The sequence below is a fragment of the Neolamprologus multifasciatus genome, chromosome 3 (assembly GCF_963576455.1).
Source record: "Neolamprologus multifasciatus chromosome 3, fNeoMul1.2, whole genome shotgun sequence".
Classification (NCBI taxonomy): domain Eukaryota; kingdom Metazoa; phylum Chordata; class Actinopteri; order Cichliformes; family Cichlidae; genus Neolamprologus; species Neolamprologus multifasciatus.
In genome coordinates, this window is record NC_140441.1 from 23665975 (window position 1) to 23677357 (window position 11383).

The following is an 11383-nucleotide window of genomic DNA, read 5'->3' on the forward strand; positions in this document are numbered from 1 at the left end:
TAGTGCGACATTCGCTGGTTTCCTCCGCTGGTGGTCGATAAATAAACAAGAGAGAAAAGCCATATCAGCTGATCATGATCAGTTTCATGATTGAAGTAGGAACAGGAGAGGGAGGGGAGAGAATGAGAGAAGAGGCAGCTGTGCAGCGTAACGACAGAAAAACTCCAGCTTTGTGTCTTTTTCATTCTAGCTAAAGTACAGGACAAACTGTGTTCCTTTTCAACTCAATGAGAAACATATAATATTTTCTCTGAATACGAGACCATTCCATTTTTTAAGGAGCCGTTGGCAACTCTACTAACTTTATGAATAAAATAAAGTTCACCATCAGTAACATCACAGCACCCACCCAGCTGTAGAAACTCCGTCATGCTAGCTAGTACGCAGTACGAGTTATTGCAACTGACGGTAAAAAGTCAGCACAACGAAAATAAACTCCACCTAAACTTGGTTTATATCTGACCCAGATAGACTGCAGTTCATAACTTCTTACCTGAAGTTCAGTTCACCTGATACTCGGACTGGCGGCTGCCTCGGGTCTCTCCTCCTCCTGCCTCCCCTTCCCTCATCCACCTGCTGGCCTCTGTGGAAACTCCGCCATAGCCACCACCAAACAACTGAGTTATGTTCACACATCAGCCAGCATTTGGCCAATCCACCACTTCTCATTGTTCATGCCGTTACAAAAAAAAAATAAAAGTCATTAGCCCACCGGGCAAATGCTTGGTATGTTCGATGGCCAGTCCAGCTATGTTGACCTGTTAATCTTTCGCCAAAAAATTGTTTTCTGCGGTGCCGTCTTTCGTGCTTGGCTCTCCTACCTTTGCGAACGTGATACTCCTAGTGCAGAAGCCGATACTGCATTCACTTACACTCGGATATCTGAGTGAAACAGATGTCATGTGAAAACATAATGGTACATTTGATATTTCATTGAATTTTATTGTTTTAGCTTCGGGGTGGCACCTGGGGTGGCCAGTCTGGTTGGGGGGGGGGGTTGCCTGTGCCCCCCCAGGCCACCCCGCTCGACACGCCACTGCCCCCACCCGCTCCAAAAAACCCAAAACTTGTGATTTTAGTAAATGATTAAATAATTCCAGTAGGACATGTTGGACATGTTTATGTTAAAATTGTTGCAGGGTTTCCAAAAATGAGACACTGACTGTGCTTATAAATACTGTGGTGATGGTGAATTCATTATTTTAATTCAATTAATTCAATTTAAAACACCGAAAAATTATGTATGTATTTATTAATAATTTTAATTAATTTGTTACATTTAACTAATTATCTAATGATGTTTTTGTTTAATTCATTTTGGCACTCGTGTCGCTCCAAAGATTTCCGCTGGTTTCTCCTTTTGGTAACGTCTCGGACTTTGGAGAAAATCCTTTCATATCAATATAAATACATGCACCTCTGAATGATACCCATGAACCACGTGTTGTTGCTGTGCCCCAGTTGCTTCGCACACAATAACGCTTCACCTTGGAATAAAAAGCACCCACCCTAAGTTGGAACACTAACACGCAATTTTTGCAGGGATCCAATCCATTTAATACGCGTTCAGAAATCTCGCCAACACTTGAACCACTTTCGGAACCAGCGAGGCTTCCGACTTCATCGCTGACGTCACTCGCCCACAACGAAGCAAGCCTCCACACGCAGTTAATAAAATACTTCATGGATTTCTCGACACACCCTCCGAAGCTTCAGCACAGTGTCCCTCATCACTATTTTACGTGTGTGCTTCGTATTTTTGAGTAGATTGGAGGACCCAGATGTCAACAAAAATCGATCCACGCATTTGTAAATCTTAGTTTACCTTTTTGGATCATATCGTACGCATGCGTAGCCCTTTTTTACGCAAATTTCCCTCCATACTCGTTGGCACCTCATGAGAAATGAAACCTAAGTTCAGCCATTATAAAACAGCTGCAGTCACGCTGGTCTGACCCCACCCCTTCAGTGTGAATCAGAGAGTAAACAGAGACTCTTTGTAAAGTGCGTTAGAGACAGGAGCAAAATTCGAGGACTTGAAAGACTTGAACTTGAACACGGAATCATTTTTAACTCATCCTGCTTTAAAAAATGTCTGAAAACATCAACATGGATCCACAAACTATCCTCTGTGACATGTGTACAGAGGACAGGAAACCAGCAAAGAAGACGTGCATGAAGTGTGAGATCTCCATGTGTGTCCAGCACCTCCAGGCCCACCTGACCACACCTGTGTTACTGCAGACTCATCCTCTGACTGAACCCATGGATTTATGTGGGAACACCAAATGTTCTCAGCACGGCAAGCTCCTGGAGTACTACTGCTTGGACGACATGACCTGTGTGTGTGTTTCCTGCGCCATTGAGGACCAGCACCGCCTACACAATATGAAGACCTTCTCCACAGCCCACAAAGAGCTCCTGGAGAAGCTGAAAGCTGAGCAGCTGATCTTACAGGAGAAAACAGATGATGAGGATGTGAGTCTGGAAAAGTGGGAGAAGAGTGAAAGAGAGAAGCTGGGTCGCTGCAGTGTGCGTCTGATTGAGGCTGTGACTAAGCTGCGTGACATCTCTCTGACCAGCGTCCAGAGCTCGGTCTCTGCTCGTATGGTGTCCCTGAAAACCAGCAAGAGCAGCCTGGAAGCAGCACAGAAGGAGAAGGACACCTTCAGATTCCTGCAGATGTATTCTCAGGTGCATCAGGATGTGCAGAAGGCCAAAGCTGTGGATCTGAGAAAAGGGCTGGAGCCGGGCAGCCATCGGGACAAACTGGTTGAGGAGATGAGACAGAATGGGGAGAAGATGGTGAAGCAAGCGTCTCAGTTCTGGGGATCATTGCTGACTCTGGTTGATCCTGAACACCACCGGGAGCTTGTTCCCACTGGTTCACACCTGATCTTTGAGCCACAGACTCTGGGTCCTGGCATGTCACTGTCCAAAGACAACAGGAAGGTTTTCCACAGTCAGTGGATGAAATTTTGTTCTTCCAACTTGTTCCTCATTAAGGGTACAGTTCTTGTTTCTGACTTTAAGAGATGGGTCATCGGTATTTCCAAAGACTGTGACTGGACCATCGGTTTATGTGACGACACTTATGGAAACTATATGACAGATGGACAAGTCTATGGCCTACGCTGCCAAGGTAACCAGCTCTTCTCTCTCACAACAGAGGCTAGTTTGGTTATGATTCAGAGTGAACATTCATTCTTTGGGATGCAGAAAATTGAAACGCCCCAACAGCATTATAAGGTTTCCCAACAAGTGATCAACACTCCAGGTGGAAATATGGAATCACAGATGACCAGACCACAAATAGTGGAAGTTGTGTGGAGCTTTCCGGACTCATTATCATTCTTCAGCAGGATCGGGCAGCACCAGAGAATAAACTTACTCACAGTAACAATCAGCTCTACCAGCTCAGACCTCAAGCCTTTTGTTTGTCTCCAGGGTTTAGAAAAGGAAGCGACAAATGCATCGATCTTTGGGTCAGGTGCAAGTGCATTTATGTTTGGACAAGTTCAGCAACAATATCAGAATCAGTGGAAATGCTCATGTGGGAAGATTTATGGTGAGTCTACTGATGGATACCATTATGGAGGGGCTGTTTATCCCACGTATTCCAAATCAACCTGCTCTTGTGGAAATATTATTGGTGCGGCACGAATAACAGCGGTGCTTTGTGAACTTCTGTAACTAATGCTCATGCTGTTGTCCAAAACCCACATCACCATATTTCTTATTAACCATGTAAGTTCCTCTTAAAATGCTGATTATCTGTAAATGAACATGTGGTGCTGGCTGTGCAAAAGTCTCTCTACTGCTAAAACTTGCAAAAGTAGTCTAAAGTAGGCTTTGTCATCATAAATGGTGCAAATTCAACACTCTTGTGCTAAATTATGGCTGGTGTAGTGCTGCTTAAATATAATCAGTAGCTTACTCTGTATTTGTGACATTGAGAATGTTTCTTGTTAGTTAAACCAAACTCTGGATATTTTCCAGAGAGCTGAAACTGTTGTGGAGTGCTCCTGAGCAGGCTGAAGACTTTCACCAGAAACAGGCAAAAATAAATAAATCAAAAATGAAAAACTCAAAGATTCGTCAGATTTCAAGCAATCCTCAGTTTCATTAAAAGAGAGCATCAAGGACTGCATTCATGGAGGCATTCCTGCTGGGAAAACATGTCTAACAGCATACAAACAAAAAGGAGAAGAACAGAGCCACAAACTGTTCTCCGTGACATGTGTGGAGAGGATAAAAGGAAGCCAGCAAAGAAGACGTGCATGAAGTGCAAGATCTCACACCTGTGTTACTGCAGCCTCATCCTCTGAAACTATCTTATAGCCCCGTGTTTGTTCCAGAAGCAGTTTAAGATACAGAGTGATATAAGTGGCACAGATCTTTAGTTTCATGTGTACACACTGTAAATGATCTAATCAATAATAAAGTCATTTCAGTTGACTGGATGAAATGTGTTGTGGAATTTTGTAAATAAAGTCTGCAACACGCAAAGAGCTGTGATCAAGCTATATATTACTGCACAGGAGAGCCAACACACACATCAAACATCACAGTTCACAGTCATACCCCTCCACACACAACTCTCTGTATCTTTTAGTTACAACAGGTTTCTGTCCCATGGGCTGTGGCTGGGCACAGAGCAACTCCCACCATGTTTTCCCAGGAAGCTCCTGGCGCTGGCCCCGAGTTTCATCCTTCTGAGCATACAAAGGTTATACCTAAACACACAAATCTATATGTGAGGATAAACTAGAATTTTCCATAACAAATGTGAGTTTTTGAAATATAAAAGCTGCCTTTTTTCATTTTGTCATTCTGTTCTGGGACTTGAATATAATGTAGTTTTCTTATCCAGCCTTCCTTTTTAAAGTGTTTGTCTCAATCTGCTGGTATTGAATGTGTTATTGCTTCACAGCTGGGGTAGTCGACATGTTTTTGTATCAAAGTAACCTTTCAGCATGCTTCAAGATCACCCCTGAACATCCTCTGGGCCCTGCTTACAGGCTTTATCAATGCAGGCACTTTGGCTAATTATGTGTCTTCCATACTGGATCATGTGCATTTATCCCTGTGCAGGTTTGATGGGAGGAGGCTAAGATACTGATGTAAGTAAACAGAAATATTTAGCTTCATGTGTACACACTGTAAATGATCTAATCAATAATAAAATCATTGGAGTTTGAAGTTGTGGAAGGTTTTTATTGACTGGATGAAATGTAACGTGACTTCTGAAATATAAAAACTGCCTTTTTTTTAATCTTCACTCAAATATGACAAAGAAAAAATAACAGTTTACATAAGAACAATTTGAAATGAACTGTGTGAAACTAAATACTGTTAAATACTCACACTGAAGGACTTCTGAAGCTAACATGAAGGAATCAGTTTATTTAAAGGCTTTAATCATTACAGTAAATCCACTTGAAGCTCTCGTTTGTAAAAGGAAACACAAACTAACTTTGGTATTGATCAGGAGCAGCTGAACCAGGTAAGACAAAAGTACAAATAGACAGATCATTTATAGAAAGTATAACTCATTAAAGTGCAAAACTTTAGCAAAGGAATGACAGGTTTTCTAAAAAACAAGTCGATGTTATAATTTTGTTACAGCAATTGCAGAAAATTTAGGATGTATAAATAATTTAAGACATTTACGATAATTTTATATGTCAGTGACAAAGGCTTTTAGGAGTTTGCACTGGAATGATGAGAGAGCAGGCCTGCAGAGGTAGCCTGCATCTTACTACCTGGAAACACACTCAGACCTGAAATATTCAGAGTGTGATGAAACCCAGAGTCTGTGCTGGAAAATACTTCTGTTATAGAGAGTGGAACTTACACAGCTAGAGCTGCGCTGAATGTTAACATCATACTACCAGAACGAGTATCAAAATATGATGTTTTTAAGTAATAAAACGTCTGCTCGCTTCAGTTTACACCAGACTAACAGACAAATGGCATGTGGGAGTCAAACCGGCGCCGCTTCTTTCTTTGCAAAGCCGGGCGTTCAGCTGTCGTTCCCGAAGACGGTGTTGAGCTGCTGGGTGACTCTGATGAAGGTCGTCCTGCGGCTCAGCTCCTTCAGCTTGGCTGCACCGACATACGTGCAGGTGGAGCGGACCCCTCCCAGGATGTCTCGTATGGTGTCGCCCGCCGGACCTTTGTAGAGAACTTCCACGGTCTTCCCCTCCGACGCTCTGGAGGCAAAGAAAATGAATGAATGACATTCCGGGGAGACATTTCAACTAAATAACCTTCCTCTAACAGCCAAGCACCTGACGCCAACCTGTAATCAGCCACGCCTCCCGCATGTTTCTTCATCGCCGTGTCGGAGCTCATGCCGTAAAACAGTTTGTACTTCTTGCCGTTTTTTTCGATGATCTCGCCGCCGCTCTCCGAGTGGCCGGCCAGCATACCACCGAGCATCACAAAGTCTGCTCCAGCACCTGAGAGCCAAACAAGCAAACTCAGTTTTCACGCTAGTTATACTTTCTAAGATTGGAGTTCAAGTTCTCTTTGAAAACACAGCAACTCACCAAAAGCCTTGGAGACATCTCCCGGGCAAGTGCACCCCCCGTCCTGTGTGAAAGCAAACAAGGCGTTACGAGCGTGACTTTATCATGGCTGCACAACTCTAACAAATAACACTGACCTGGGAATTACAGTCAGTAGTTTCATCAGGCTACGGCCCATGAGTAATAAACTAAAGATAAATCAATGTCAGTTTCTGTCTCACAGGTCTCGGCTTAAAGGAAGAGTGCAGAACATTTTGTATTGTTAGATGACAAGAATGAATGAACTCTGTCCAGGAACAGTGGAAAACACACACAGTACATAAAAGATAAATGTAATAATAACAACAGTGAGAATAAAATGATCATCGGGTAAACAGACTAAGAACATGTTATAATGAAGAGCATGCAGGTCTGAACTGATGGGCTTTGAGATGCGATTTAAAAATAGAAAGCGAGTTTATGGTCAGATCTGGATATCAGCTGATATTATCGATTTGGGTCAAAAAAGGAAAGAAGACGCGGGACAAACACTCTTCAAACATGCAGATGTGCACCAGAGGGGATTCTGGTTGGCAACACAAAAGGAACAACCAGCTGATCCAAGCAACCGGGGAAAGTGTAAAAGAGTAAATAAATAACTCCACGAAATAAATGTTAGGAAAGTTTGTTTAACTTATATATCTGATTTTCAAATGACCAACCATCAGTAGTAGCATCAGTCATAATATTGGTGGGGCTTGTTTTGCACACTTCCTTTTCGAAACCTTGAACTGAGCCCTTATTTTGTTTTTGTTAAGCCACATGTCGCTGCAACAGTCACTTATTAACCACAGAAAAACCACCGTGGGTGGAGGACACCCCCCTTTACCTTCTATTTTACCCTAAATATAAATATACCAAAATCTATTAAAATTAATATTTTGCAATAAATAAGACTTTAAGCAACGGCTGAGACCATAAACACTTTAGGAGAGTGTTTACTGAGATCTCAGATGAAAAAACTCAAAAAGGGGCAGCTTCTTATCGATGTATTAAATCCGACTTGACCACAGGATCCGCCCCCTGCTGGCCGTTAAAAAGAATGCAGGTTTTAAAGTGCATAACACAATGTACTGTCCATATTTTACATACAGGAAACAGATAAAACTCAACCATGTGCACCTAGAAACCTTACAAATTAATGGCATATGTTATTGATTCAAAAGGATTAAAAATTTAAAAAAAAAAAAAAGAACTCGTGGTTTGAGACACACTTCTATTTCTATTCCTTCGACCACTTCCTGTGTGCTTCCTTTTAACACAGGAAACATGCCGTCTTCAAACTTTTCTCATCGTGACTGCACTCACTGAGATGATGTGGCCACCCAGGCCGTGGGCTGCATCTGCACACTCAATGACGGCGCTCAGCTGAGGATAGCCAACCCCTGTCTTCTTGCGGGTGGTGCACACAGAGCCTGAAGAGGAAGGAGGAGCCAAACAGGAAACAGCAGTTTTAAGCACTGTTGAGTCTTTATGTGGCAAATGAACGTTGACTGCATGGTGGCAAATATGAATAGCTACCAGCAGAGAAAAAGGAATGTAAACAAGGTGGGTAATTTTATATAAATATAGAAAATGTTCTTATAATTTAAATATGCCTGTGCAGAAAAATAGGCAAGATAACCTCACGGCGAGTGTGCTAAGATCAAGTGCAGAGTGCCTTAAGGCTCACCTGGTCCGATGCCTACTTTGATGATGTCGGCGCCGGCGAGGATCAGCTCTTCCACCATCTCTCCTGTTACCACGTTCCCTGCCTGAGCAAAAATAAAAATCAGCACGTATCCGAGAAATGTCGCTTTCCTCGGGCATTTAAAGGGATTCACAGACAGGAACTGACCATTATCGTGTGCGAGGGGAACTTCTCCCTAACGTCTCTGACGAAGTGGACAAAGTGCTCTGAATAACCGTTTGCCACGTCCACGCAGATGTACTTCAGCTGCTGCACCGCCTCCACAATGGCCGAAATCTTCTCAAAGTCACCGTCACCGGTCCCCGTGCTGACTGCCACACTCTGAGAGACGAACACAGAAGAGTGTGACTCGTCTTACAGTTAACACGCCATTAATAACCTCATCAGAATAACTGGTTCAAACAGCAGTGAGTACCTCCAGACATTCTGGATGCTTTTCTGCAAACTCCAACCAGTCATCCACCGTGTAATGTTTGTGGACTGTAGTGAACAGAGTAAACTGGAGGAAGACACAAAGAACAAAATTAGGTTATCCATGCAGACATACAGCAGTGCGAGAACACAGCCTATCGTACTGTGCAAAAGTCTTGAGCCACCCAAGTTTCTATATATTTTGGTAGAAAAATGGGAAATAGGTGAAGTGATTTATTTGTGCAAAAATGCATGAACATACAAAATGTAAGGCAAAAAAATAGTTTGCACAATTCTAACGAGTTTGAGCGTCAATATTTGGTGTGAACATCTTTATTCTTCAACACAACCTGAACTCTCTGAGGCAGCTTTCTTGTGATTTCTTTAAGTCATCTTCAGGAATAGTTGTCAAGGCTTCTTGAAGGACATTTAAAGCTCTTCTTCGGATGTTTCTGCCTTTTGTTCTGTTCTCTGTCAAGATGATCCCACGCTGCTTCAATAACATTGAATCTGGACTCTGAGGAGGCCAATCCATGGCTGATAGTGATCCACTGTGTTTTTTATATTCACGTATATTTAACTTTATTGGCAGTGTGTTTGAAACCACCCTCATGCTGAATAATGAAGCTGCTACCATTCAGTCACTTTCCAGATGGCATTGCATGGTTTATTTTGAGATCTACAGAAAAGTGGTGTCACTGCTGTTGGGATTAAATAATTTGCAGTGCCTCAATAATACTATGCTTTTTATTAATAATAAGTGTTATAAAGTTATACAGATAGTATTAAGTGGACACAGCCCTGAAAAATAAAGGCATGAGACCATGTGTCCTTGGGGAGTAGAAAGCTGCAGACTCTCGCTCACACTTGCCTAAGAAAATGTAGATAAGAGGGAATTATCTCTAGTGAAAAATTACAGGGACACTGTTGTTTAGACTAGAATGAGAGAGCTTCTGTAATAAAACTGTTGGGGGCGCAACACCATTTTGAGATCCGCGGCAACGTGTCATGCAAGATGCATCTCCCTTCTAGAAGTAATAAAGTGTTAAATGGTCTACTGAGCAGTGGTTTGTCTTCCATTGGATGCCTCTGAATAATCAAAAGAACTCAGTGAATTGTTGATATTTACACTGCTCATGCAGTGACATCTGATGGCCATTAGGGGCAGTATTAATGAATGACACACACACACAAAAAAGTGTGTGTTTGTGATGTGGTCGTCATCTTTTTGTGGCTGAGAAGGTCAATATAATTGTAAGATAATACAAACAAACACACAGTTGTTGTATTATCATTCTATTGATATAGAAATATTCCACATGTAAGCCACCAACATTTAAACTGAGGCATCAGACTCCTGTTTTTAATCCCTGTTCAGCAGGGACAGGTAAGAGAATCAGTGCCCATCCTCAGGTGTGTAATGTAGGGATTACTGGCACTCACATTATTCATGGCTTAGATAAATTTAGTTTCACCTATTTCTGTTTGGACTGCTTTAATCACTCCCTACTGCTGCCAGCAGTACTACTCAGTGAAATAATACATAACAGCAAACATTTCTGCACCTGGTGCAAAGCCACAGCCATCTCAAAGGTCCCCACAGTGTCCATGTTAGCAGCGATGATGGGAATCCCTCTGTAGCTGCCCTTAGAGTTCCTGAAGGTAAAGCTCCTCATCAGGTCAACCTGTGGTAGATGAGGAGGCCAAAAAAAATACTTAAGAATTAACTTATGCAACCAGCTGGCAAAACATTTATTTTAGTTATTTGGAATTCCCATCAGTGATTTGCGGTGACTCGCAGAGCCACACAAGACTGTATTTTGTGCCCCTTTTAAAGTACTGTCGCATGGCCTGTGGGCTCACTTTCCAAGAATAGCTAATGATTTAGCAAATGGAAACATCTGCATGTAGGTCAGTCTGGTTTCCTGTGGAAACTGCGCACAGCTGCATTACCCACCTCGCTCCTAGACTTCAGCGTACTCCGTTTTGGCCGGAGAAGCACATCCTTGAAGTCTAGCTTGATGTCATTCTCTATACGAGGCATTTCCGAAAAGAAGCAGCAGCAGCCGGTCTAACAGGGAAAAAGATGGAGCAGTGCGGATCTATGAAAGAGAGGAAAGTTCTTATGTTAAGGTTAACCCCTTACTTTGTCATTCATACAGCCATGTATATGAAAAACAAGTAACTGTAAGCAGGTACGGTCAAAGTTGACGTCAGGAGGGACCCTCAAAAAGCCAAGAATCCTTCTAGGACTGAAAAAGAAACTCGGGGAAAATCCGGGACTGCGTTACGAAAATGGACTAAGTCCTTCTGTAGCTAATGAGTCCTGCTTTTTTAGCTCCGGTGTCAAAATTCAAGGTTACACCACATAACGGGATTAATAGGTGAAGTCACTCACAGACCGTTCATGTAAGCATGAGCTAATAACAATAAAATGAGTGAGTTATCTACCAGTTTAATAATTTACCAAAACAAAGTACTGACCGTTGGGAAAATGAAAATGACAGATCTGGTCCGAATCTCACCGCTTCAGCTTCCGTCTCCACTGGCGGGAAACTTTATTGTGGCGGACGCCCGCCGGCACCCGCCTTGTAGTTTTTAAGGGCTTCTGCTCGGAGGAGACGACGCACGTAAAAACTACTAACTCGATTTGCGTTTTACGTCATGTGGTACTGATGTCGTAAGGAGTTTTTTTAAGGTACTTGGGTGG

General features: G+C 42.5%; 2 protein-coding genes across 4 annotated transcripts; one reads left to right on the forward strand and one right to left on the reverse strand.

Annotated features, from left to right (window-relative positions):
- Positions 1–1708: 1708 nt before the first annotated feature.
- On the forward strand, positions 1709–4573 carry LOC146522103 (uncharacterized). The gene has a single exon (XM_085153878.1). It carries the CDS (start codon positions 2092–2094, stop codon positions 3691–3693), a length of 1602 nt encoding a protein of 533 aa, XP_085010004.1. The 5' UTR covers positions 1709–2091; the 3' UTR covers positions 3694–4573.
- Positions 4574–5196: 623 nt separating this feature from the next.
- Positions 5197–11275, reverse strand: gmpr2 (guanosine monophosphate reductase 2). Of its 3 annotated transcripts, none has more exons than XM_085153887.1 (10): positions 11181–11275; positions 10631–10792; positions 10239–10358; positions 8678–8761; positions 8410–8583; positions 8245–8326; positions 7881–7987; positions 6555–6597; positions 6305–6464; positions 5197–6215 (listed from the first exon to the last, which is right to left on the reverse strand). In XM_085153887.1, the coding sequence occupies exons 2-10, from the start codon at positions 10715–10717 to the stop codon at positions 6026–6028; spliced, it is 1047 nt and encodes a 348-aa protein (XP_085010013.1). In that variant the 5' UTR covers positions 10718–10792; positions 11181–11275; the 3' UTR covers positions 5197–6025. The 3 variants fall into 3 exon arrangements, with proteins under 3 accessions (XP_085010013.1, XP_085010014.1, XP_085010015.1); XM_085153888.1 differs by having other exon boundaries at positions 10631–10775; positions 11158–11254; XM_085153889.1 differs by lacking the exon at positions 11181–11275 and adding an exon at positions 10873–11139 and having other exon boundaries at positions 10631–10775.
- Between the last annotated feature and the right edge of the window lie 108 nt (positions 11276–11383).

Bases quoted from the DNA above. Each gene is read 5' to 3' on its own strand.
- LOC146522103 (XM_085153878.1), top strand. From the start codon at position 2,092: ATGTCTGAAAACATCAACATGGATCCACAAACTATCCTCTGTGACATG.
- gmpr2 (XM_085153887.1), bottom strand. From the start codon at position 10,717: ATGCCTCGTATAGAGAATGACATCAAGCTAGACTTCAAGGATGTGCTT. The intron at 8,584-8,677 runs GTACTCACTGCT...TTCGTCTCTCAG, and splicing joins AGCATCCAGAATGTCTGGAG to AGTGTGGCAGTCAGCACGGG. The intron at 8,327-8,409 runs GTCAGTTCCTGT...ATTTTTGCTCAG, and splicing joins TCCCCTCGCACACGATAATG to GCAGGGAACGTGGTAACAGG.